At 45.8% G+C, this 24,990-nt stretch overlaps 1 protein-coding gene across 2 annotated transcripts in view; it reads left to right on the top strand.

The window, feature by feature from the left end:
• The window catches only part of upb1 (ureidopropionase, beta), a 152,420-nt gene that overhangs the window by 75,232 nt on the left and 52,198 nt on the right, over positions 1-24,990 (top strand). For both annotated transcript variants that reach the window (XM_085962089.1, XM_085962088.1), the window contains one exon: positions 12,270-12,431. In XM_085962089.1, the coding sequence (XP_085818215.1) occupies positions 12,270-12,431 (162 nt within the window). The remainder of the gene's footprint in view (positions 1-12,269; positions 12,432-24,990) is intronic.

The following is a 24,990-nucleotide window of genomic DNA, read 5'->3' as shown; positions in this document are numbered from 1 at the left end:
TGCCGGTGGCTGTGTCCATCCAGGTGTCGCAGTTAATATTGCAAGATTTCAAGGTTGACCTTTAGTGTGTCTTTATAGCGTTTCATCTGCTTACCTCTGTTGCGATATCCAGACTACAGCGAGTTGGAAGATGTAACTAAAAGTGAGGTTGAAAGGTCACTTTTGAGGAATTTGTTGAAGGTGGACGAGAGAAGCAAGGTGGAGGGGTTTTGGGAGAGTTTTTGAGAGTAGGGTTGTGATGGCTATGGTCCAGATTCAGGATGAAAATTTAAAGTCCATATCGAAAAGCTGGTAGTTTGTTTCACTTGTGTTTTTTTTAAAAAGCAGTCCCACTCCATTCACAACAAGTGATGGAGAACTGAGGCACGGCACCAAAGGAGATACAGGACCCACAGGAAAATCAGACAATTCAATGGGGGAGAGGAGAAGGGAAGCTGGGAGCAGGCCGACAAGTCTTTTAAAGCAGAACAGGCAGGGGAGAAAGATTGAGTCTACAAGAAAGAGAAGATTGGAAATTTGGCCGAAGTAGAGAGGTGGCAGAGAACCACGGAGCGAGAGAGAAAGGCAGGGCAGTGACTCGACCCTCCCGTGTCCCCCGCAACACCTCTCCCCACTGAGAAATGGAAGTGGGCAGGTTTGGATCTTTGTAAAGTCAGCAAAGCCCTTCCTTTTTTAGGTTAGCATTAGAACGGACATGCTGCACTAGTGCAGTTAGGGCATTTCACCCCTTGCCCTTTATTCCCTGATATGGAAAGGTTCTTTTAGATTTTTTTACCTTTTCCTTCTCTGCCCCTCCTGTTCGTCACCTTTCCGCTGTCCCTTGGTGGGGACATCAGTCCCTATGATGTTGGTTGAGAGAGTACTGTTGGCCAGAACACCTTGTTCTACAAATAGTGCAATAGGAACTTTTTACATCCAACTCAACAGAGAAACAGGGCCTCGGTTTAACGTCCCACCTTTGACAGTGCAGCACTCCCTCGGTACTGTACTGAAGTGTCAGCCTGGATTATGGACCCACAACCCTCTGATGCAGAGATGAGAGTTCTACCAACTGAGCCAAGTTGACACTTCGATCCGGTTCTGTTATTGCATGTTTACTGTTATCTTTTTTTATTTGTATTACCCTGTATTAGGCACCTTAAGAAACATCTGCCCTATCTCACCCATCTACATAATTGCTTCAAATCTCTCTGAAGATATTCTATCTCCTTTCTACTAGTTTCATCCCACAGACCTTTGTGTCATCAGTAAATTTAGAGACATATTCACAAATATTGTAAATAGCACGGGTCCTACAACAGATCCCTGTGGCACTCCTTGGTTACTATATCCTTGGCAGGACATTTTCCATTTATCACCACCCTCTCTGACTTCTGCTACCAAACCAGTTCTTAATCCATCTAGACGATTTATTCATGAGCCTTAAGCCTCCTGAGGAGCTTTAATTTGAAAATCCAGGTAAACTATATTTACTGAATTAGCCTTTTGCACTAGCTTAGTTACTTCCTCAAAAAAGGTTTGTAAGACCTGAGCTGTTATTTCTAAAACCATGCTGACTGCTCCCTGTGATACCTGCGCCCTTCAGATGTTCACCTTTGGCACCCCGTTGAACACCACCAACCATTTTGCCTACTATGGTTATTAGGCTGACTGTCTGCGATTACCAGGTTTGTGTTTTTACTCATTTCTCTGAATATTGGAACTACAGTTGGCATTCTGCAGTCCTCAGCTACTCCAGTATTTATGGATCTTAAAAAAAAAAATTAAAAAAAAAAAAAAATCAACCAAAGCATCATTATGATGTTGGCCATGGCTCAGTGGAAGCACTCTTGCCTCTGAAGGTTGTGGGTTCAAGACCCACTCCAGAGACTTGAGCACCAAATCTAGGCTGACACTCTAGTGCAGTGCTGAGGGAGCGCTGCACTGTCGGAGGTGTCCTCTTTCAGATGAGACGTTAAACCGAGTCTGCCTCTTGGGTGGATGTAAAAGATCCCATGGTACTATTTTGATGTCGAGCAGGTGAGTTCCCCCCGGTGTCCTGGCCAATATTTATCCCTTAACCAACATCAGTGAGAAAAAAAATGATCTGGTCTCATTGCTGCTTGTGGGAGCTTGCTGTGCGTAAATTGCCTGCTGTGTTTCCTACATTACAGCAGTGGCTACACTTCAAAAGTACTTCATTGGCTGTAAAGCGCTTTGGGACATCCTGAAGTTGTGAAAGACGCTATATAAATGCAAGTTCATGTCTTTCTTTCCCTTTTCTTTTTCCTTGAATTCCTTGAGATTGTATCCCATCTAATGCGGGAGCTTTGCGGATATTTAATGCTTCCAGTTTAAAATTACGCTCAGCTAGCTCAGCACAGACTGGGGAATCACACCTGAGACTTTCTGGTGTGTGGCTTGTTGCAGCACCAGGCGATGCCTTTACACGTTAAGTAATGGGTAGTTTTCTGATTATTGTGTTACACTTGTGGTTAAAACCAGCAAAATCTGAAACTGGGAGGTTTTAGGTATTTATGTGCAGCATATCTCAAGTAAAAGCTACTGCCAGTATTCTATATAGAACGTATACAGTTATGAGATACTAAATTGAATGCTTCTCCATCAGCATTTCAACAGGTCTTGCTCAGAAATCTTGGCTGCTCTATGACGAGGTATGATCTCCAGTGTATACACAGCAGAAGGTGCCAGATTTAATTCCTGGTCTGGTGCGAAGGTAAATGATCTCAGCTGGCACTAGGGCTGCCACAGTTAGCCTCAGAGCACAAGGGATAGGAGGGTCGAATCACCCAACGTTCCCACTTCTGATCACTGCTGAAGGCTGTGCATTGGGTGAAGACCGGATCCAGTTTGGCTGTGATGGCCTCTGTGGTCAAATAGTGTGCTAGCAATCATGATCTAGGCTCGCACGCGAGTAACAGCCACCTGAAGGAAGTACCATAGGGCAACCGGTGGCTGTGGAACTTTTACCTGGTGAGTTATAAATGTAGAACTCGGAGCGAGAGGCAGAGGTGCACAGAGAGACAGGGGCGCGAATGATCCAGTAGTTGATGTGACCTGTTTTTTATACCATGTATAGTGTAACTTTGCTAGATTTGCAGGGAATTAAAGTAAACTGCAAGATAAACTATTCCCTGTCACACAGCTGCTGGATTTGTGGACATTTATCCCAAAGACATAAATAGCTTCCCTGCACCCCTTCAGCTAAATCATGTTTTCCAAGTTGATAACAATTATCTGCACAGCATAGAGGCGAGCTGCTACCCGACATGAAGTGAGGGAGAGACAGTGGGCCACTCACCTCAAGGCAATCTCGCTTACCACATTCAGCCTGTGACAGAATGAAACAGTGTGTAAAAATAGCAGAAATTGATACTTAAAATTGCTCATTTTTGAGATGTTGCAACCCAGAAAGGGAGGAGAGACATTGCGATCCATCCGACAGATTTTTTTACCCTCCGATTTTGCAGCCCCTCCCCTCCCCTCCCCTCCTGCTAGGGATATGGTGCCACTGGTGTCAGTAACTCTCCACTGCCTCACCCGTCACGTGTGAGCCGAGACTTGGAGCGTCAGCAGGATATTTAAAATTGAAGTGCACCACAATCTGTCCTTGCTCGGCATCCACAAGCACACTCACACACTGACTCACTCACACACTGACTCACTCACACACTGACTCACTCTCACACACTGACTCACTCTCTCACACTGACTCACTCACACACTGACTCACTCACACACTGACTCACTCTCTCACACTGACTCACTCTCACACTGACTCACTCTCTCACACTGACTCATTCTCTCACACTGACTCGCTCTCACACACTGACTCGCGCGCGCGCGCTGACTCGCTCGCGCGCTGACTCGCTCTCGCGTGCTGACTCGCTCGCGCGCGCTGACTCACTCTCTCTCTCTCTCTCGCACACACTCTCTCTCTCCCGCAGTCTCGCTTGCCCGCAGTCGCCCTCGCTCGCCCGCAGTCGCCCTCTCTCACCCGCAGTCTCGCACTCACTCACTGGACAACAATCAGGAGCAGGAACCTCGGCTGATGTTACCCCTCATTAGCCCAGGAGGCCCTGATTAAGGCCAGTTGTAACACCGCACTGAATGTCCTGCTGAGATCTGCTAACTCAACAGGGTTCAAACCTGTGACTTTCTGATCTGTATGTACATTAAAGGGTGGTGCCTTTAATCACTGGGGAGCTGGATAATGTATTTATTCAGTGGACAGAACTAGTTGAATTTTTTGGGTTGCTTCATGTGGGGTCTGGTTTTTCAATGAACGAGTACTCTGTGCTTGCTGCTTGCACTGTAAAGAAAATGCTAACCTGTAGGTAAAGTTAAATTTAAAAATCTTGAACTAAAGGCTGATGTTCTGTAGGTGCGAGTTACATTGTGTGTGTTTTTTTTGTTTTATTGACTGTGCCATGACTAATTGCACATTTCTCAGTGTATGAATCAACGGACATTGATTTTCCCGCTGCTCTTCAGTGACGTGAAAACCTTTTTTCTTTTAACTGTTCAAAGATGCAAATCCTTCATTAAATATAAACAGAAAATGCTGGAAATAGGCAACAAACTCCTAAGCTTCTGAAGGAGAATAAAAACAGGTTAATGTATCAGGGGGAGAGTGTGTGTCGAATAATCCACACAACGTCATTTCATTTCCCACTGTGCCAGTTTCACATTTTGAATTCACTTTAAAAAGACCGACTGGTTCACTAATGCCCTTCAGGGAAGGAAGCCTGCCGTCCTTACCTGGTCTGGCCCACCTGTGACTCCAGGCCCGCACCAACGTGTTTGATTCGGAACTGCCCTCTGAAGTGGCCTAACAGTTGTACAGGGCAACTAGGGATAGAAACATAGAAACATAGAAGATAGGAGCAGGAGTAGGCCATTCGGCCCCTCGAGCCTGCTCCGCCATTCAATGAGACCATTGCTGATCATCCAAACCCTAGCACCCGGTCCCTACACCGACAGCCATCCCACCCAAGCCCTATCCCCGTAACCCCACGTATTTAATCCCCCCTAACACTAAGGGTCAATTTTTATCATGGCCAATCAACCTAACCAGCACATCTTTGGACTGTGGGAGGAAACCGGAGCACCCGGAGAAAACCCACGCAAACACGGGGAGAATGTGCAAACTCCACACAGACAGTCGCCCGAGGCCGGATTTGAACCCGGGTCCCTGGCGCTGTGAGGCAACAGTGCTAACCACTATGCCACCGTGCTGCAATAAATGCCGGCCTTGCCAGCGCCGCCCACATCCTGAGAATCAATTATAAAAAATCGTGTCACGTCAAGCACTGTGATGCACTCCACAGTTGCATAGTCTCGTGACAAACTGGGTTCGCCCACGGTGAATGACCACCCGGGAAAAGTACAGCAGGGCTGCCAGTGCCTGTGGGACCGTATCCCAGCAAGATTCAGCACCAGGCCTCAGGAAGGAGAAACAACTGGGAAGGCAATTGGCACATAAGCAAGCATCATCCATCTATATGTGTATTTAACAATTACTCAGACAATTTTATGATCCCTGTATTGGAAAGACACACTGACTTCCCATTTCCGTTCCTTTCCCATATTTCACTCTGGGGCTATTAAAATGGTGTATCCAGCGCACAGATTATAACAGCTGTTGTACCTTTCCACTTGCCAACCAGGCCAGTCTCTAAATTCTGCCTGAACACAGTTTTGTAGAATGTCCAAACCTAAGGGTGTAACTTTTGCTTTGATGAGCGTGTATGTGGCCACCTGGGCTCAGTTTTTGTGGCAGTGCAGAGTCGCACTGGATTTTATCATCCAGAGTGCCAAAGGGACCCTCAGAAAGGGGTTCTTGTACATCTCTTGGTCTGTTTCCAAGATGAAGCTGTCAAGGTGGAAGAAGCTGCCTTTGGCCCTTTCCATTTGTACATTGTTGAGCACGAGGTTTTACGACCACTGAAAATATTTATTTGTTGAGAGAAGCTGCTGTTGTTTTTACTACTGATCCTGTGCAGCAGCCTTTAACACACAGCTTTACTTAAATCAGTACATAAAAATGAGTAAATACATTTAAAAACAAATTTCCCCTTCCTCTCCTGAAGCTGCAGACTTTTGCTGGGAATAGTTTCATGGGCATTGACAGGCCTTTGATGGCTCACCCGTATGTAAGCCTAGACAGTGAAAACTGGCAGACTGTTCTACCAAGGGAGGCATCACTGCCAATTTTTAACATTTTATATATATATAATATATATATGATAGGAAGTTGTTAAGTTTTCAGTAACTGTTCTTGTGCAAACCAGACTATGCAAAGTAAGTTGTACATGAGATAAACACAGGCACTTCAGAGCCAGTGTAGCAACTCACGTACCCTGTAAGAGCAAACACATGGCTATCATGGCTATGTGGGGTACAGCAGATACTGGAGTTGGGAGTTATATGGCCGCCCCAGTGCTTGTGGTCATCGCAGGTGGAAGAGGAGGAAGATTGTGTAGTTCTGTGTAGAGTGACTTGGCACAGGCTGACACTTACCCTGAGAGTGACCTGACACACACTGGTTCATATTCTGGTAGTGTCGCTGGCTCCTGACGCTCAGGTCTTGCAAAGCTAGCGGTAACCCCAGAGTAAACTTGCCAGAATGGCTAAGGCCGGGCCGGGAGGACCTTTTTTTTTTTTAAACGGGCTTTAGTGGATGTGGCAAATTTACTTTACTGGCTGTACGAACACTATTCTGAGACTTTCTGCTAAGAAGGATGCAGAAGTGGCGTGGACATGCCTATTCCCCTGGTTTTTCTCTCTGGGCAGAAAGGGGTCCTTGGTGTCTCCCAACAGTTGCTGAGCTGAGACTGGCAATTCCACATGGAGGATGGTCATGGTCCAATCACATCCCCCTGCTCAGTGACAGAGCTGGTTGGTGGCTTGCACTGTCCCGGTTTCAAACGTTCTCATGTTGAGCTTACAGTTGATAAAATATGGCATGTATGTGGAACTGGTTTGGAGGTTCTTGTTGTGTATGTACCTTTAAGGGAAGAACTGGTTTTAGACTGCAGTACCGGCAGTGACCACCCCTGTATAAAAGGCCCTAGCAGGCTTCTGTATTTCAGACTGACGTTGCCCTCCTGTTCAGTAAAGTACCTGTTAAACTGTTCTCCCGAAGTCCGTGTATTATTGAGGCGTTGACTTTACAGTGGCGACGAGTAAGTTTGAACTCACCTGCAGTGTGGCATCATCTCACGGGGATCTCGCCCTGAGAGGAGGTTTCTTGGAGGTCGTAGTCTGAGCAACGGGCGTCGACCGCGGGCAACCGCCCAAAGAATTCATCGGTGTTCGGAGAATTGCGGGAGAGACTGTGGAGAGCTGTGCTTGGCTCCCCAGTTAGGGTGTTCCAGCAAATTGTGCTGGTAGCAGGTAGTGCGCTGACCCTTCCGGACTGCGGCGGGCTCAAGCTCGATCGAGCGGCTCTACAAAACGGGCCGCGCAGCGTCGGTGGGAAAAGAAAACGAGAGAGAGAGAGGGTGGAGCGCACAGGGCGCGGTCGGTGCTCAAGAACCGGGCAGCGGAGAGAAAATAAACAGGGGGGAAGGAAAGCGAGACGCGCCGAAGCCGCGGGTCGCCGCCATTACCCTGTAGAACGCTAGGAGCAGCGTGGCAGCAAGGGGAAGAAGGAAAAGCGCGGGAGGCGCCATTTTATCCCGTTGGGGAAGAAGGAAAAGCGCGGGAGGCGCCATTTTATTCCATTGGGGAAGAAGAAAAAGCGCGGGAGGCGCCATTTTAAATCACCCAAGATGCCGAAAAGTGGCAGTATCACTGCTTTCGACAATGAGGTAGAAGACTAGACCACGTATGTGGAAATAATTGAAGTGTACTGCAAGGCAAATGAGGTGGCCGATGGAAAGAGGGCGTCGGTATTATTGAATTTGATGGGCGCGAGTACGTTCGGCCTATTGCGGAATTTAATTACCCCAGCTAAACCAATGGAGAAAAGTTTTGAGGTGATTGTTAATATCTTACAGGAACACCTAAACCCTACACCGCTGCTGATAGCAGAAAGATTCAAGTTCCATAAAAGAAACCAGCACAAAGATGAGAGCAATGCTGACTATCTTACGGAACTATGCAAGTTATCGAAGCACTGCCAGTTCGGAGCAGGACTGGCAGACACCTTACGGGATAAGTTTGTCTGCGGGCTCCAGAGTGAAGGAACCCAGAAACGACTACTTTCAAAAAAGGACCTGACGCTAGAACAGGCTTTCAGCGTGGCAGTATCCTACGAAGCAGCAGCACGGGGAGCTGCGGAAATACAACAGAAACCACAAGAATACAGCTAACGAAATGGCGTATGGAGCAGAAAAGTGCTATCGCTGCGGCAGAACAACCCATGATCAGAAGGACTGCTGGTTTAAGGACAAAGTATGCAGGCAATGCGGAAAAATGGGACATATAGCAAGAGTCTGCAGGTCGGGAAAAAAAACCAACACGACAAGAACTACTAAGGAAAAATACAGGAAAGTAAAGAAACTGACAGACAGTAGTTCGGAAGATCAGGAGAGTGATAAGGACTCCGGGAGCAGGAGACTAAGTTGTCTAAAGTTACACAACGTGATCGCAAAGGAGGATCACCGAACCATTTGGGTCACCCTCACGATAGCAGGGTAGCAGGGTCCCCAGTAAAGATGGAATTGGACACAGGATCAGCCCTAACTGTCATGAATCGACGAGACTATGAGCGGCTATTCTCACACACGTCCATTGTACTGAAGACATACACGGGGCAAAAGGTCTACCCCAGAGGAAAAATAAGGGTGCCAGTTAAATATAACGGCAAGGAAACACAGAAACTATATATGTATATACTACGAGATGGAGGACCACCATTTTTGGGATGTGAATGGATCCGAAAAATACAATTGGATTGGCATTCCATTCAGGCACTAACTGTGACTGACAAAAAAGATGATGACATCGCACCTGGATGTCTGTCACAAATTCTATCTGACGCGGAAGAGGTATTCCAACAAGGACTTGGGACTCTAAAAGGAGTAAAGGCAACCATAAAGATTGAAGATAACGCAAACCCAAAATTTTTTAAGGCCAGACCGGTGCCATACGCGATCCGCCCAGCCGTTGAAGCTGAACTGGAGAGTCTGGAGCGTTCGGGTGTGCTATCCAAGGTGGACTGGAGCGAGTGGGCCACACCCATCGTTCCTGTAATGAAGAAAGCATTGAGCAGCACGCCTGGGGAGCCAAGGAAGGTTCGCATCTGTGGGGACTTCAAGGTGACTGTGAACCCAGTCCTGCACACAGTACAGTATCCACTTCCGCGGATAGAAGATATTTTCGCCTCACTATCTGGAGGGAAACGCTTTACGAAGATTGATCTGGCCCAAGCGTATCTACAAATGGAGGTGGAAGAAGCATCTAGAAAATATCTCACGATAAACACTCACAAAGGCCTTTACCAGTACAATCGACTGGTATTCGGGGTAGCATCAGCCCCGGCTATTTGGCAGAGGGCGATGGAACAAGTCCTGCAAGGGATCCCGGGGACCCAGTGTTATTTGGACGACATCCTGGTTACGGGCGAAAATGACAATGAACACCTTGCCAACCTGGAACAGGTGCTCACGAGATTGCAGGAATATGGGCTACGAGCCAACCGCCCCAAATGCGAGTTCTTCAGGAGACAAATCTCGTATTGTGCCACATGATTGATGAGGAAGGGTTGCATAAGTCGCCGGACAAGATTGAGGCTGTAGTCAAGGCTCCAGCACCGGAAAATGTGTCGCAACTGAGGTCGTTCCTCGGGTTGGTGAACTACTACCATAAGTTCTTGCGGAATTTATCTACAATTCTGCACCCACTGAACGCCCTGCTGCAAACTGGAGTGACATGGAAATGGAGTGATGAGTGTAAGCGTGCCTTTCAGAAATGTAAATGCCTAATCACTTCAAAAGAAGTATTGGCCCACTACAACCCAACACTACCGATTCGGTTGGCATGTGAGGCGTCACCCTACGGCATTGGAGCGGTACTGTCACACAAATTCCGTGACGGTTCAGAGAGGCCAATAGCCTTTGCGTCGCGCTCGCTAACCTCAGCCGAGCGTAACTACACCCAGATTGACAGGGAGGCCCTCAGCCTGGTGTGGGGGGTGAAGAAGTTCAATCACTATCTGCACGGGCAGAAATTCACCCTACTGACTGACCATCAGCCCCGGTCTCCATTTTTAACCCAAAGAAGGGCGTTCCGGTGATGACGGCGCAACGGCTGCAAAGATGGTCACTTTTTCTAGGGGCACATCAGTATGACAAAGGTACGAAACAGCATGGAAACGCTGATGGGCTGTCGCACCTACCATTGCCTACGGTAGAAGAAGCACCTGCAGTGGACCCTGTTGAGATAGTCCATGCGACTATAGTCGAATGTTTGCCTGTTACAAACTCGAGCATCGAGAAGGAAACCCGAAATGACCCGACACACTCTCAGGTGTATGATTTGACGGTGAAGGGATGGCCAGCATATGGCGACTCACTGTTGCCAGCATTCTCGCCAAGGAGAGAACAGCTGTCAGTGTGCCGGGGGACCTTGATGTGTGGATCCCGAGTGGTAATTCCACCCAAGTTGAGAGAGAGAGTGCTCAATGAGCTTCATGAGGGTCATCTGGGAGGGGTAAAAATGAACAGCCTAGCCAGGGCGTTTGTGTGGTGGCCGGGAATCGATAAAGAAATCGAGGATATGACCAAGAGATGCACAGGATGCCAGAAGGTCCAAAACGCTCCACCACAGGCCCCGCTACATCCATGGGAGTGGCCCTCATCTCCATGGCAATGGGTACACATTGATTTTGCTGGTCCATTTATGGACTCAATGTTTCTAATTGCTGTGGATGCCCATTCGAAATGGCCAGAGGTCATTAAAATGTCCTCCACCACCACGGAGAAAACTATTGCAGTCCTAAGGACCATCTTCGCCAGGAATGGGTTGCCAGAACAGATTTGCTCCGACAATGGGCCACGGTTTGTGTCTGAGGATTTCCGGAGGTTCCTGAAGAATAATGGGGTGAAACATTACACATCTGCCCCATATCATCCAGCCACAAATGGATTGGCTGAGAGGTTTGTTCAGACCTTTAAAAAGGCCATAAAGGCAATGTATAATGACGACATACCACTACAACACAAGGTGGATAGTTTCTTGTTTGCTTACCGGAATGCGACACGTGCAGTAACCAACCAAGCTCCAGCCGTACTGTTCTTCAACCGAAGGCTAAGATGTCGCCTGGATTTGCTCAAACCAAACATAAGACGAGATGTTGAGGATAAGCAATTCCAGCACATAAATGAGAAGCCAACCCGGAGCTTCAAGATAGGGCAACCAGTCTTGGCCCGCGACTACCGAACAGAAAAATGGCAGCCAGGAACGATATGCACACAGCAGGGACCACTAATGTACGCAGTGGACGTTGGAGAGAGCATTGTGAGGCGCCATGCTGACCAGATTCTAGAGTCACAGGAACAAGCCAAACCCGTACCACGAGAAGGTGCACCTGGTAATCAAGCCGAAGTACAGATTGAGTCTACCTCGGAAGCAGTGGTATTGGAAGCTGACGAACCAACCAATGACAATGAACCAGAATCCGCTCCGCCGCAAGAACAGGATACTCGAGAAAGGTGCTATCCAGTCAGGATCAGGAAGCCTCCTCAAAGACTGAACTTATAAATGATTATTTCAGTTGATGTATATAATATCCAGAAAGTTGTAATTAGTTATTATTTAGTTGTTAAATGAATGTTATGTACTGTTTATCTAAAAGGGGAGGAATTGTTGTGTATGTACCTTTAAGGGAAGAACTGGTTTTAGACTGCAGTACCGGCAGTGACCACCCCGTATAAAAGGCCCAAGCAGGTTTCTGTATTTCAGTCTGACGTTGCCCTCCTGTTCAGTAAAGTACCTGTTAAACTGTTCTCCCGAAGTCCGTGTATTATTGAGGCGCGGACTTTACAGTTCTGCTCCTTTAACCTTTTGGCTTTCAGCCTAAAACTGAAAGCTATAAACCTAAAACAAAAGCAAAATGCTGCAGCTGCTGGAAATCTGAAATAAAAACAGAAAATGCAGGAAACACTCAGCATCTATGGAGAGAGAAACAGAGTTAACGTTTCTGGTCGATGACCTTTCATCAGCTACAAGCCTAGTTCTATATGTATTTTTGTTTTATCTTCTTTGTCTTTCTTTCTCTCTCTCTTGTCCCCTCCCTCCTCCCCCATCCCTCCCTCCTGCAGCTTGCAAGAAAATACAACCTGGTTGTGGTGTCCCCGATCTTGGAGCGAGATGAGGTTCATGGAGAGACACTGTGGAACACTGCAGTAGTGATTTCTAATTCCGGCAACATTCTTGGCAAGACCAGGAAGAACCACATTCCCAGGGTCGGAGATTTTAATGAGGTAAGAACGTGGAGTTAAATGGTGAGTACAACGTGTAAAACCCATGAGAATTGCAGCGATGGACAGTTCGATCTTGTGAATATCCTATATCCTGGTCTTTTTGGCTAGTCAAAATGGCAACATTCTTACAATTGTAGTGAGATTGTGCTCCCTGGGTGACTCAGTGGGGTAAAATGCTCCCACTAGCGTTGGAACTGAGCCAAACAGCACAGGAAGCTCCCAGCTTAAATCTCTGCTCATGTTGAGTAGGCTCATCGTAGCTGGGGTGGTGACATCATCACCTCTGGTCTAGGGAAGGGTTCCTGCTCCAGGTTGCTATCCATTGATTCGGATTGGGGCTTGGGGATTGCATTGGGGATTGGATTGGGGATTGCATTGGGGATTGGATTGCGGATTGGGAATTGGGGCTTGGAGATGGTGACAACTAGATACTAGGTTTTGTTGTACAGATTATCCTCAAGTTTACCCCAATAAGTGATTCCATTATTTTACATGGAATGGAAGTGCGACTAATAAGTCTGTAGTGCCTGTTTAGCCTTCCTTTTTGAGCATTGGCACCACAGTAGTCTGTTTCCAATCTACTGGTCGTTCCCGTGTGTTCAGTGAAGCCTCGTAATAATTGTCAGTGCCTCACAAATCTCCTCCCTGGTTTCTCCTAGCACTATCAGATAAGTACCATATATTCCTGGTGATTTATTTATTTTAAGCTCTTTTAATATTTCTGGGGCATCAATGATTTACTTGGCTTCTCTCTGTTTGGAGCGGGCATGTTGCTCATGTCTTTCCTTGTGATGCTTGGAGGGAAAAGCCATTCAATATAATTATTATCTGGTGTTCATCCTCTGTTTCAAGCCCATTTTTATCTTTTCTGACTGCCTTCTTACAGTTGAAGTACTAGAAACATTTAGTATTTTATTTACTTCCAGAGCGTGGGGCCTAGACAGCTGAAGGCACGGCCACCAACAGTGGGGTGGATACACAAAAGACTAGTCAGAGGAACGGAGAGCTCGGGGCCGAGGGTTAAAAGAAAAGAAAGACTTGAATTTATATAGCGCCTTTCACGACCTCAGGATGTCTCAAAGCACTTTCCAGCCAATGAAGTACTTTTGGAGTGTAGTCGCTGTTGTAATGTGGGAAACGTCGCAGCCAATTTGCGCACAGCAAGCTCCCACAAACAGCAATGTGATAATCAGATAACCTATTTTTGTGATACTGATTGAGGGATAAATATTGGCCAGGACACCGGGGATAACTCCCCTGCTCTTCTTCGAAATAGTGCCACGGGATCTTTTACGTCCACCCGAGAGAGCAGACAGGGCCTCGGTTTAATGTTTCATCCGAGAGACAGCACCTCCGACAGTGCAGCGCTCCCTCAGCACTGCACTGGAGTGTCAGCCTAGATTTATGTGCGCAAGTCCCTGGCGTGGGACTTGAACCCATGACCTTCTGACTCTACCCACTGAGCCACAGCTGACACTGTGGGTTGTAGGTTACAGAGATAGGGAGGGGCGAGGTCATGAAGTGATTTAAACAGGAGGATGAGAACTTTAAATTGGAGGGATTGGGGGACTGGGAGCCAATGTAAGTCAGCGAACACAAGGGTGAAGGTGAGCGGGACATGGTGTGGGATAATTAGGGGTCAGCTGCAGCCTCTAAGCCACTTGGTGCACACTAGGGATTAGACATCAGACCATTCCTGGTCAATGAATAAACTTACTGAGGCATTTGGGAGCTCACGTTGTGTAGACATTTACGACTTTACATCCTTAACAGACGAATTATAGTAAATGTCATCCGTGAAATATCTGCACTGTGACGTGACTGAGCCCAGAGGCAAAAGCAATTATCCACACAGCCACAATGAGCATTTATCTACCGTTAAATGCAATGGGGCTCTAAATATAGGATAACAGATAGCTGGCAGCGAGTCAGTAGCCACTAATGCCAAGAACGTCACTAGTGCACTTTATTAACATTGGCAAATATGCTCAATTGAATTGCTGCCTAATCTGGTATTTTTTTAATACGATGCAGCATCTTTTGTGTAAACAAACAAGAAGCAGTCTAGATGAGTGTGGGAGAAGTTAAGTGGGGTCAGAAAGGGCAGTAAAGCAATGCAGAGTTTGCTTCAGCAGATTACTGAGAAATAGCCTATATGCAACATATTTTATTAAAATTATTTATTGTTTGTGCCTTTTCCAAATCATTTCTGACTCTCCACATTTTATAAACTGTGATACAGTAGTTCATTAGGTTTTCTCTGGCTATTATTCCTATTACTTTCTGATATAACATTCCTATTTATACCATGTAACCAACGTTCTCTCTAAGCCATGCAGCCCGGGACCGGCTTTTCCAATGAAACTTTGAATGGGCCGCGCAGCTTGTTAAAAGAACCGCGCACCTAAATTTAAAGTTAGGGGGAACATTGCATGTAACCTGTACTCACTCTGTCTCCCCCACCCTGTGTAATAATTCCACACATATCAGTGCCCCCCCCTCACAAAATTAAACACACTCCTGTACATCAGCAAATGCTTTTCACATTTTCTTTTGAACCATAATTTACCCTGTAAATTTAACCATATCTTGGCCATTCCCCCGATATGGCCGCTATCTTCACTCCCTTTAGTCCAAGGCGTGCAGATTTGAGAGTATTTGGTACACAACTGGTTTAACTATCCTTCGCCAGATTTGACTGGACCACATCGAGCGCTTCGGGGCCCCTCTCTCCTCTGCCAAAACTGCTCACTGTGGTTTTCTTCTTTACTCCATGATCAACCGTCTCCTCAAACCCTTCACCCCTGCCCCCTCCATTCTTGTCTTCAACAAGTGCAAGAAGCTCATACATTTTTTTGTTACTAAAAAGAAAGAAAGACTTGCATTTACATAGCGCCTGTCACGACCACCGGACGTCCCAAAGCACTTTACAGCCAATGAAGTACTTTTGAAGTGGAGTCACTGTTGTAATGTGGGAAACACGGCAGCCAATTTGTGCACAGCAAGCTCCCACAAACAGCAATGTGATAATGACCAGATAGTCTGTTTTTGTTATGTTGGTTGGGGGATAAATATTGGCCGGGAGAATTCCCCTGCTTTTCTTTGAAATAGTGCCATGGGATCTTTTACGTCCACCTGAGAGCAGACAGGCCTCAGTTTAACGTCTCATCCGAAAGATGGCTCCTCTGACAGTGCAGCACTCCCTCAGCACTGCACTGGAGTGTCAGCCTAGCTTTATGTGCTCAAGTCCCTGGTATCTAAGACAGTGACTATACATTCAGCTACCTCTGCTGCTACCTCCTTCTCCTTGCCCACCAAGACTCCACTCTGCCCTAGCCATGAACCTGTGTCTCCGTCTATTTTCTCTCCTATTTCCTTCTGCCCTCTCCAAGCTCATCCATGAGATCCACCTCTTGCTCTCTTGATCCCATTCGCACTAAGCTGCTGACCACCCAACTTCCTTCCTGGTCCCCATGCCAGCTGAGGCGTTGTTCCACAGGTGCTGACAGCCAATGTAGGTCGGCAAGGACAGGGGTGATGGGTGAGTGGGACTTGGTGTGGGATAGGATACAGCAGCAGAGCTTTGGATGAGCTGAATTTTGCAGAGGGTGGCCAGCGTTGCTTCCTAAATCCTTGCCCATCTTTTCCGCAACTTTGTTTGAATCTATCCAATCCAGTTTCTGCCGCTGTCACAGCACTGAAACGGTCATAACAAAAGTCACAAGTGACCTCCTCTCTGACTGACGAGCCCTCCTCGAGATCTCTGCAGCCTTTGACATGTTTGACCAGACCATCCTCCTCCAACGCCTCTCCTCCTTTATCTAGCTCAGTGGGACTGCCCTGGTTCCACTCTTACCTACCTAACAATGACAATAAAAGTTGATTTGATTTGATTTGATTTTAATATCTTCAGACGTGGCCTCTCTGACCCTGCACCATAATCTCTGGAGTCCCCAAGGAGCTAAGCTTTGACCTTGTCTGAGGTTTGTTTGGCACAAGGCACCCAATCAGTATCAGTGGCAGGTTTCATTCCAGGCGCCTGGCATGCATGGAACCGAATCTCAGCATCTTCAGGAATGGAGGGATTTCAGAACCTCAGGAAAAATACTAATACTTACCAGGTCGCATAGGGCGCGGTAAGGGCAGGAGGAGAAAAATGTCCATCAGGATTGCTTGCACCTGATGCTGAGGCTAATAGATATTTAAAGGTACAAAAGTATGTGGTTAGGCCAGTGTTGTTTAGTCTGGTGGTTAAAAGACTGACTGTCATTTAGTAGCAGACCACTCCCTAATTCTGCCAAGAGCCGTTCTTTCTACTTCACTGGGAGGTTCACGGGAGAGACTTCAAGCCAATTGGGTTATTTTCCCCTTTATCCTTTCTTCTCCCTCCTTGTGGGGAAGTGCCTGATCTCAGCTCACCACCTTATCCAAGCTCGCACGGCCGAGATCGGAAGCTCACCACATCCCATCAGCACAGCGTGTCGCACACCATTCTTACCATTTTCAAGAAGGTATCTAGCAGTCCAACTATGTGCAATCTACAGCTGTGCCCCCGATAGCTGTGAAGTGAAACCTGCCTCTCCAAGTGAAATGTAAAGCAACCCGCTCATGATAATGGAAGTGATTAGCTTTGTTTTCAAAAGCATTCAGCTGTCTTCTGTGTGAGAAATTAGATTGCTGCATCAATGCTAAAAGTTCAATCTTGGCTTACAGATCGAGTTTTCTAATTCCAATTTCTCTCCAAAGAAAGACGATAATTTCAAGTCGTGGATTTGGTTTCAGACTAACAATAGCTGCCGACGGTTTTAGAAACAGTGGGATTGCTTACAGATGGGTCACTTGTGTGTAATCACTGATGTGTCAGGAATAATAACCCCTATTTTAGAAACTCAAAAGCCATTAAAGTAGTTAATTGTATTTTATAGCTGGTCCTTTAAAAATGGTTCAATGTGCCTTGATTTATGGGAAGACGTTAAATAGATCCATTAAAACCGACTGAACCTTGCATTGTACAATAGGCAGGAAACCTCTGGAGGTGTATAAATGGCATTGCTGCCACTCCATGTGATACCTGCTCAAAAATCTTAGGCATTCTTTATACCCAACTGCCTGCAATAAGTGACTTTGATACTTTTATCTCTTTACTGCACTTTTGATCAGCTGAAAAGATGTCACATCTCTGCCAAATACCCGTTTCTACTGAAACTGCTACAAGTATGGGGTAATTTTCACTTCAGGTGCAGGTAGAAAACCGGCGGGTTGTGGATTGGTTGTCTGTTATACACCCTGCCCGATTTTCCAAGTGTGCCATTCCATCAACTGTGACCAACGGCCATAATCCGTGCTTGCATCCCAACATGGCATTACTGCACGTCATATTAGCCTCGGAGTTCTGGTGATTTGATGGGAAAGAATTGCAAGAGGCATAAACATGATGGCCATTCCCTGTCAGCTGTTGGTGTGAATCCACTCGTACCAAGTCCATCGTAGGCCAAAGAAATCATCAGAGTAAACAGATACTGATCTCTCCCATTCTGGAGCCAACAACTGGAATGAAACCTGCCTCACAACGTGGGGAGCCATTGATACTGATTGGGTGCCTTGTGCCAAACAAACCTCAGACAAGGACTCCGGCTACTCCGGGCTGGTCATCTCTAGTTTCCCAGCAGCATTGGTTGTATTGTGCACCAGACAGGCCTCATCTCTTCAGCTGCACCCAAGTAAAATGAAAGATTTTACCCCCACCTTCAAAAGCCTCCTCAACCTACTTTTCAACTGTACTTTCAGCCACCTCCCCTAGTTCTCCTCCTGCTGCTGATCGGGTTTGACTCCAAATTGTGAAGTGCCTTGAGACATTAAAGGCACTATATAAATATACAATTGTTGTTAGATCCTCAGCTGTATATTATGGATATTATTTCCTTCTGCTGATCCTCAGTCCACTCACTGCAACTCCTGAAGGTGTCCAGCTGCTCTTCAGCCACTGGCCTTCAACTCGGATGTCAAGATCCCTGTGCTAGTCACCAAAAGCAAGTTGAAACATCACCTCTCTTTTTCCAGGCTGGTGATTAGTGGAAGTGCCTACTTGTTGATGCAGAGTGGTCCGTGATGAGTTGAAGATCATGCTCTTACTAAGCCACCAAGACGCAGTCCTCTGTAACATAAATGATAGACCTTCATTCAGAATAACATAAGAATTAGGAGCCGGAATAGGCCATACAGCCCCTCGAGCCTGCTATGCCATTCAGTAAGATCGTGGCTGATTTTCAACCTCAACTCCACTTTCCCGCCCTATCCCCATATCCCTTAGTGCTCAAAACTCTAGCGATCTCTGTCTTGAACATACTCAACGACTCAGCATCCACAGCCCTCTAGGGTAAAGAATTCCAAAGATTCACAACCCTCTGAGAAAAGACATTTCTCATCATCTCAGTCCTAATTGACCGACCCCTTATCCTGAGACTATGCCCGCTAGTTCTAGTACAAAAGCAAAATACTGCAGATGCTGGAAATCTAAAATTAAAAACAGAAAATGCTGGAAATACTCAGCACGTCAGGCAGCATCTGTGGAGAGAGAAACAGAGTTAATGTTTCAGGTCGATGACCTTTCATCAGAACAGTTCTGACGAAAGGTCATCGACCTGAAACGTTAACTCTGTTTCTCTCTCCACAGATGCTGCCTGACCTGAGTATTTCCAGCATTTTCTGTTTCTACCCCTAGTTCTAGTCCTTCCAGCCAGGAGAAACAGCATCTCAGCATCTATCCTCTCAAGCCCTCTAAGAATTTTATACATTTCAATGAGATCACCTCTCATTCTACTAAACTCCGAAGAATATACGCCCATTTTACTCAATCTCTCCTCATAGGGCAGCCCTCTCATCCCAGGAAGCAATCTTCGTTGCACCCCCTCTAAGGCAAGTATATTCTTTAAGTAAGGAGACTGAAACTGTGCACAGTACTCCAGGTGTGGTCTCACCAAGGCCCTGTACAATTGCAGCAAGACTTCCTTACTCTTATACTCCAACTCCCTTGCAATAAAGGCCAACACACCATTTGCCTTCCTAATTGCTCGCTGTACCTGCATGTTAACATTCTGTAATTCATGTACAAGGACACCCAAATCGTTCTGAATACCAACATTTAATAGTCTCTCACCTTTTAAAAAATATTATGTTTTTCCATTCTTCCTACCAACATTTCCCCACATTATACTCCATCTGCCATCTTCTTGCCCAATAACTTAGCCTGTCTATATCCTTTTGTAGCCACTTTCTGTCCTCCTCACGGCTTACTTTCCCACCTAGCTTTGTATCATCAGCAAACTTAGATACATTACACTCAGTCCCCTCGGATATCTAAGTCATCGATATAGATTGTAAATAGCTAAGGCCCAAGCACTGATCCTTGCAGCACCCCACTAGTTACACCCTGCCAACCCGAAAATGACCCGTTTATTCCTACTCTCTGTTTTCTGTCCGTTAACCAATCCTCAATCCATGCTAGTATATTACCCCAAATCCCATGACCCCTAATCTTGTGCAACAACCTCTTGTGTGGCACCTTATTGAATGCCTTCTGAAAATTCAAATATACTACATCCACTGGTTCCCCTTTATCTACCCTGCTAATTACACCCTCAAAAAACTCTAATAGATTTTTCAAACACAATTTCCCTTTCCTAGAACCATGTTGACTCTGCCTAAACACATTGTGATTTTCCAAGTGCCCTGTTACCATGTCCTTAATAATGGACTCCAGCACTTTCCTGACTACTGATGTCAGGCTAAATGGCTCATAGTTCCCTGTTTTCTCTCCCTCCTTTCTTGAATAGCGGGGGTTACATTTGCTACCGTTCTAGAATCCAGGAAATTCTGGAAGATCAAAACCAATGCATCCACTATCTCTTTTAAAACCCTAGGATGTAGGCCATCAGGTCCTGGGGATTTGTTGGCTTTTAATCCCATTAATTTCTCCAGTACTTTTTCCTTACTAATATTAATTACTTTAAGTTCCTCTCTGTCATTAGACCCTTGGTTCCCCACAATGACCAGTATGTTCTTTGTGTTTTCTATTGTGAAGACGGATCAAAAATATTTGTTTAATAGCTCTGCCATTTCCATTATTATAATTTCTCCTGTCTCTGCCTCTAAGGGACCCACGTTTACTTTTGTTATTCTCTTCTGTTTTGCATACGTCTAAAAGCTCTTACAATCTGTTTTTATATTTCTTGCTAATTTACTCTCATTCTATTTTCTCCCTCTTTATCAATTTCTTGGTCATCCTTTGCTGATTTTTAAAATCCTCCCAATCCTCAGGCTTACTACTCTTTTTGGCAACATTGTAAGCCTCTTCTTTTAATCTAATACTATCCATAACTTCTTTAGTTAGCCATGGTTGTACCACTTTTCCAGTGGAGTTTTTATTCCTCAGGAGAATGTATATTCGTTGGTAATTATGAATTATTTCTTTAAATATTTGCCATTGCTCATCTCCCATCATATCTTTTAAATGGAGTCCGTCCCAACTGAACAGCTCCCTCCTTCCTCAGCACTGGTGCCAGTGCCCCATGCAGTGAAACCCCTGCCTCCCACACCACTCTGTCAGCCACAAATTTAAACCTCTAATCAGTTTGTCTTTATGCCAATTTGCGCGTGGCTCAGGTAGTAATCCAGATATTACTACCTTTGGGATTCTGCTTTTTAATTTGTACCCTAGCTCCTCAAGCTCCCTTAGCAGAACCTCATTCCTAGTTCTATCTATGTCGTTGGTTCCTATGTGGACCATGATAACTGGATCCTCCCCCTTCCCACTCCAAATTCTTCTCCAGCCGCAAGGAGATATCCTTAACCCTGGCACTGGGCAGGCAACACAGCCTTCGGGACTCCCGGTCATGGCTGCAGAGAACAGAATCTCCCTGATAATACTGTCCCATACCACTGCAACATTCCTTTTCGCTCCGCTTGAATGGCCTCTTGTACCAGAGTGCCGTGGTCAATTTGCCCATCGTCCCTGCAGTCTTTGTTCTCATCCACACAGGCAGCTCATACCTTTTGGACAATGGCAAAGGCTGAAGCTCCTCCACCATTACATCTGCGGCCCCCTTACCTTCCTGACTCTCAGTCACACCCTCCTGTCCCTGACCACTAACCAGAGCTATTCCACTACCTAACCTAAGAGGTGTGACTGCCTACTGGATCAAAATGTCCAGGTAACTCTCCCCTTTCCCTGATGCCCCGCAATGTCTGTGCCTCGGACACCAGCTGAACAACTCTGAGCCGAAGTTCCCCGAGTTGCAGACACTTACCACAGATGTGGTTGCCTGGGATCACGCTGTTCTCCACAAACTCCCACATGTTGCAGATGCAGCACACCTCCTGCACAGCCATCTCTATCTAACCTTGTTTTAGATATTTAAATAATTAAAGTTTTATGTAATTAATTCACTTGGCTTATTTTTAGTTTTTTAAACCAATTAATTTATCAAGTTTAAATTATTAATTTAATAAGGTATTAGTTATAGGTTCCTACTTTTCAGCTTAAACCACTCCCCTAAGCTTAGAGAGCAAAAAAATGTATTCCTCACCAACCAATCACCAACCTGCTGCCCAGTGACGTTACTGGGTCACAGAGTTGTTTACCCAGCCGAATGGACACTACTGGAAAATCTCGCTCTTTTTTAAAGTCAGTTTAATTATCCTAGTTCTTTATCTTTGATTTGATTCATGCCCAAAGCTGGTTCAGTCATCCTGAAGCTGATGTAGATCCCAACATTTCCATCAAGATGGCACGGTGCTTCAGCAAGATAGCAGCTAAGAACAGTATGAAATAGTTGGGGAAGGCTTCTGAACAGTCGTTGTCTGAGATCAGTCCGCCACTGTGGAGCCCTGAGGCAATGCTGATAAGCTTGGTGCGACACCACAATGTGGCCAGGAAATATGAACATACGAAATTGATGGGCAGGAAAAAAGCAGCTGGTCCATCAAGCCTGCCCACACCATGATGTCTGGAGCATCATGAATAGAGACTTCTTCCCAACCCCATCCCTGCAGCCATGTAATTTCCTGGAAGCGGCAAAAGGAATAAGAAAAAACCCTGGGCCAATAAGGGAAAAAATACACTCAAATTCCTCTCCGACCCCCTCAGGCAATCGGAACCAGTCCAGGAGATCACGCGGGCCATGTGTTATCTATAAAGACACTGCCCTTCTATATGAGACAATCTCTGCCCCAGTGTAGAGCCGGTCCAGCTCCCTCTTGAAGGCAGAGAGTCAGCACCCACCACACCAGCTGGCAATGTATTCCAGAGCCTCACTACTCTCTGGGAAACAAAGAAATACCCAACATCCAGCCTATTCCTACTCTTACACAGTTTAAACTCATGTCCCTTGATCCTCCCCAATCTGTTAAACTGGAATAATCTATCAATAGGGATGCTATCCCTTCATTATTTTACAGCCCTCTATCAGGTCACCTCTCAGTCTACGCTGCTCTAAAGTAAATAGACCAAGGTTCTTGAGCCTCTCTGAGTAGCTGAGGTTCTTTAAGCTAGGAATCATTCTCTTCGCTCTCCTCTGAACATTTTCCAAGGACACTATCGCCCACCATGTGGGGGGACCAAAACTGGGCGCAGTACTCTAGAATCGGTCTGACCAGCGACCTGTCTAATGACCGAATAGCGTCCTTTGATTTATACTGTGTGGTTCTATTAATACAATCTTGTTAGCTTTAACTACAGTTTCTCTATATTGGTCATGACCTTAAGTGTACAATAACACCAAGATCTTTTTCTCTCTCAACCTCTCTATATTATAAAAAGGATATAGAGGCACTAGAGATGGTGCAAAAAAGATTTGCAAGGATGATACGAGAATTGAGGTTATTCCCATCAGGAAACACTGAACAGGCTGGGGTTCTTTTCTCTAGAAAAGAGAAGACTGAGGGGGTGACCTGATGGAGGTCTTTAAGATTATGAAAGGGTTTGATAGGGAGGACACAGAGAAGATGTTTCCACTTGTGGGGGAGACCTGAACTATGGGCCATAAATATAAGATAGTCACTAATAAATCCAAGAGGGAATTCAGGAGAAACTTCTTTACCAGAAAGTGGCAAGAATGTGAAATCGCTACCACAGGGAGTGGCTGAGGCAACTAGCATAGATGCATTTAAGGAGAAGCTAGAGAAACACTAGGGAGAAAGGAATAGAAGGTAATGCTGACAGGATTAGATGGAGGGGTGGGAGGAGGCTCATGTGGAGCATAAGCACCAGTACAGACCAGTTGGGCCAAACGGTGTGTTTCTGTGCTGTACATTCTGTGTAATCATTCTATATAGCCTTCCTGTACTTCACTTGTGAATTATGTGTAAGTAAATAAACATCTTGAATAGGTCCTCTGAAAGAGAACGGCTGACCAGAGTCCACTTCTGCATTCGGTGCTCAGGACCAATTATACCATTACATTCCATTTCATTTTACTCAAATGCTGTCGCTCCTAAAGTAAAATTGAATAGCCCCGGTTGAATGTGTTGGTACTAACACGGACACTCCTCTACCTCTTCTGTGATCATACTGGCAGGTGGCAGCAGATTGAAAAACCACAATCATTTTAAAGAAACTCTCAGAAACCTCGGCACTCCATCAGATTGTTCTGAGAAATTTTAAAATGGAATAAGTTTCTTCAATTTAGGTCTAACAATTTATTTCCAGGTAGCTAATTTTATTCAGTAGTTGATGGTTTTCTTTAGATTCATCGAGGTGAGGAATATCAATGTTGTGCAACCTCAGGCATCCAATGGCAACATCAAGGACTCCCATGTTCGATATTGTACGGCAAAATGCAGAGTAAAGCTCCCTCTATGGAGCACCATGATATGCACCAGTGTGACATTTTCCATTACCCACACACTGATGAAAGGTAATCGATCTGAAACGTTAACTCTGTTTCTATCTCCACAGACGCTGCCTGACCTGTTGAGTGTTTCCAGCATTTTGTTTTATTCCAACCATCGTGTAACCATGCTGAGTCAGGTTGCCAACTTAATGACAGATGGTCCCACTTTGGTGCTGTGAGCCCACAGTTAAAGGAACAGGTTGAGACTTCCCAAAGCAGCAGATACAGAGAATTTCATCCCATCTGTATTGGAGCCCAGGTCCCAGAGATGCAAATGGATAACCTGTTGCATCATGCATTCCACCCAATATCAGTCTTTATCAGAGCCTCATAGGATAATATTGTCGCAATCATAGAATGGTACAGCACAGAAGGAGGCTATTCGGCCCATCGAGTCTGCACTGTTGCTTTTGAGGAGCAATCCAGTTAGTCCCTTTCCCCAGCTCCCTGCAATTTTTTCTCCTTCAAGTATTTATCCAATTCCCTTTTGAATCTGTATCCACCACCCTATCAGGCAGCGCATTCCAAATCCTAACCACTCGTTGCGTATAACAGTTTTTCCTCATGTCGCCTCTGGTTCTTTTGCCAATCACCTTAAATCTGTGCCCTCTGGTTATCGACCCTCCAGCCATTGGAAACAGTTTCTCTTTATTTACTCCATCTAAACCCTT

Source organism: Somniosus microcephalus, chromosome 19 (assembly GCF_052327205.1).
Source record: "Somniosus microcephalus isolate GS21.2 chromosome 19, FLI_Smic_1.0, whole genome shotgun sequence".
In the NCBI taxonomy this organism is placed as follows: Eukaryota; Metazoa; Chordata; class Chondrichthyes; order Squaliformes; family Somniosidae; genus Somniosus; species Somniosus microcephalus.
Note: the sequence above shows the minus strand (reverse complement) of the source record. Positions and strands in the feature narration are given on the sequence as shown.